Here is a 2953-nt window from a genome sequence, read left to right on the forward strand (position 1 = left end):
GATCATCCTATTGTTTCTCATCCGAAGGTGAAGACACCTAAGAGCTGCCAAGTTGTGGGGTTCGATCGAGAGACATGTCAAAACGCATGGAGCCATCCAACCAATTGGGCTCACGCTCATTGGTATGTATCCTAGGGCTGCTGCTTGTCACTACATATCCCAGGGCTTCATATTCTAGGGACCATTGTTCTGTTGGGGCACCTCCTCCTACCTTATATTGGAAGCGTGAAGGGAACTTGGGTTGTGTGAGCAGTTTTTCCACCACGAGAGAGAGAGAGAGCAAAAACTGACAGCACGTGCTTCGGGAGGACGTCATGGAGCGGGTGGGAGGTTAGGGCTGACATGGCCAATGAAGGCGACAAGCCGTCCGTGCGATGCGATGTCGATCAATGTCAGCCGTCCGATCAGGGACGACTAAGGGGAGAGAAAAGGGGATGCATCCTGACCCTCCCTTACTGCGCAGCAGCAGCAGCAGCAGCAGTCATGGCAGCCAATCTCCCCTCCCGTTTTGATAGATCCTGATTCATCCATCATCATCATCATCATCATCACCATCACCCCACCATCATTATCCATCATCATCATCATTATCATCATTAACATCCATCGCTCTCATCAGCATCTTGGTCATATCAGGCCTCGATCATCATCATCAGGTTACTCCGTTTACTCTCGTCCCTTCCGGCTGAGAGCAGGTCAGGTCTCTGCCCCCCGCCATGGCTGACTCCGCAGGGAAGAAGACCGGCAAGGTCAAGTGGTTCGACAGCCAGCGCGGCTACGGCTTCATCACCCCTGATGACGGCGGCGAGGACCTCTTCGTTCACCAGACCTCCATTCTTTCCGAGGGCTTCCGCTCGCTCGCCGACGGTGAGGATGTCGAGTTCACTGTTGAGGACAGCCCCGATGGCCGCTCCAAGGCTGCCGAGGTCACAGGTCCCAAGGGCAAGTCTGTGAGGGGATCAGGTGGCGGTGGGGGCTACGGTGGTGGTGGCGGCTACGGTGGAGGAGGCTATGGTGGACGAGGATACGGTGGTGGGAGAGGTTATGGTGGTGGAATGCGAGGTGCCGGAAGAGGATACGGGCGAGGGAGAAGGTATGATGATGGAGGCTATGGAGGAAGGGGAGGTGGGCGAGGGGGTGGAAGGGGAAGAGGCGGTGGCCGGGGTGGTGGTGGATATGTAGGTGGTGGATATGGAGGCGGTGGATATGGTGGTGGTGGCTATGGTGGCTATGGTGGCCGTGGTGGTGTTGGCTACGGTGGAGGTGGTGACTTTACCTGTTACAATTGTGGCAAACCAGGGCACTTTGCACGTGATTGCATGGCCAATGTGGGTGGAGGAAGAGTTGGGGGTGGTGGTTATGGGAGAGGCAGAGGCTATGGAAGAGGTGATGGCTGCTACAATTGTGGAGAACAAGGGCATATTGCACGAGACTGCCCAAGTAACTAAGGATTTCTCGGCTATGGTCGACATTCTTCTTGAATACAAAACCCTACAGTACCTGACTACTGCTGCACAAGTGTTAGTTTCGCTATGCAGATGATAATTTCCCTCAGCGCCCCCCTTTTTTGTAGATCAACAGAGCAGAGCCTACTGTCTGTCCCTCTGGGCATTGGAGTCTTTGGAATCTCAAGATTGCCTCTGGATGATGAGGGACAATGCAGATGCTGGTTGGGTTTCACTAGCCTTTCATACTCATAAATGGCTGTCTGAAGGTCTCTGGTAATAGTCTGATGGGCATTTTCAAGTTTCAAGCTTCAAGCGTTATGGAGAATGTTTTCTTGGTGTGTTCCTCTTGCAAAAGAATAGCTATGTTAAGTTTGTTGCTGTCAGTAGCAGCACTTTTGATTGTAAGCGTAGGGAGGGTGCCAGTATTCTGTGACACGATTCATCCTCAAATGTCTGGCTCGGTCAACCCCAACACAGGGTTTGGCTGCATTTTCTGATCATGAATTTAAGGTGTTGGCCAGCCGTCCCATTTTTGTGGTATCTTCATGGTTCCCTGTGTTGCCTCTCACTTCTCTATTGTGAATGGGTCCTGCAGTTTACAATGGATCTTTTTATTTCCTTGTTCTGGTTTAAGCTGCTTGCCTGATCAGTATCAAGAGATTGAATACATGATTCACCGTGTTGACTTAATATGAGGAGTTGGAAGGCGTCAATCTGTTATCTTGTTCATTGATTTTGTTTAGCTTCTAAGACAAGAAAAGGGGGGGGCATAGGATGGGGTTCTTTTTAATGGTCGTGCTGTTGGGTTACTGTTCCTCTTTAGAGCGACCTTTGGACATCTATGATTGTGGTGTTGGGTTATTGTTCTTGGGAGGAGTTCTTTAGAGCAACCTTTGGATATGGTTACTGTTGTGGCATGTCCAATCCTAGGAATTGGAACCTAATAGTGGTCTCTTATCTCATGTCTATGGTAGTTCAACATTTTTCACTGTGATACCCTTTCATTTACCTAATTTGGTGGTTTTCAAGATCACTTAATCTGAGCACTTGACAAAGTTTGTTCAATATATGATGTCCACTTGCTTTTCAGCATATGCCACACAGTCAAGTATGGACCATGTGCAAACTTGCAACAGCTTTCAAAGTTAAAGTTGAGCTCCTGTAATGTGAAGGCACCATGAATTTTTTACTATTTGTAGCCTGGATAGGCCATTGATGATGCTTCAGTGGTTTTTTAGTAGTTGGCAGCTAAGCTTGGTAGATCTATTCACTACTGGATTTGATGGCTGTAGTGTGAATTGTAACGAGTTGAACTTCTGCACTTTTATAAGTGTAGCTGATTGACTTTAAGTTGTCTTATAGAGTGTTTGAATTTTTTGGATGGCTGATTGACTTTAAGTTGTCTTTATCAAGTTTTAGTTCGGTTCATAGGAATGAGGTTTAGTTGCTGTGTTACAAATAGTCAGCTGGCTTAAGTGACACGTATGCCTGTTCACAGTCATCAA

At 48.4% G+C, this 2953-nt stretch overlaps 1 protein-coding gene across 1 annotated transcript; it reads left to right on the forward strand.

The window, feature by feature from the left end:
- The first annotated feature begins 304 nt into the window (after positions 1-304).
- LOC148014888 (uncharacterized) lies at positions 305-2138 on the forward strand. The gene has a single exon (XM_087665725.1). It carries the CDS (start codon positions 717-719, stop codon positions 1446-1448), a length of 732 nt encoding a protein of 243 aa, XP_087521851.1. The 5' UTR covers positions 305-716; the 3' UTR covers positions 1449-2138.
- Positions 2139-2953: the final 815 nt, after the last annotated feature.

This window comes from Lygodium microphyllum, chromosome 24 (genome assembly GCF_053477565.2).
Source record: "Lygodium microphyllum isolate KBCC chromosome 24, Lygodium_microphyllum_v1.1.10, whole genome shotgun sequence".
Lineage (NCBI taxonomy): Eukaryota > Viridiplantae > Streptophyta > Polypodiopsida > Schizaeales > Lygodiaceae > Lygodium > Lygodium microphyllum.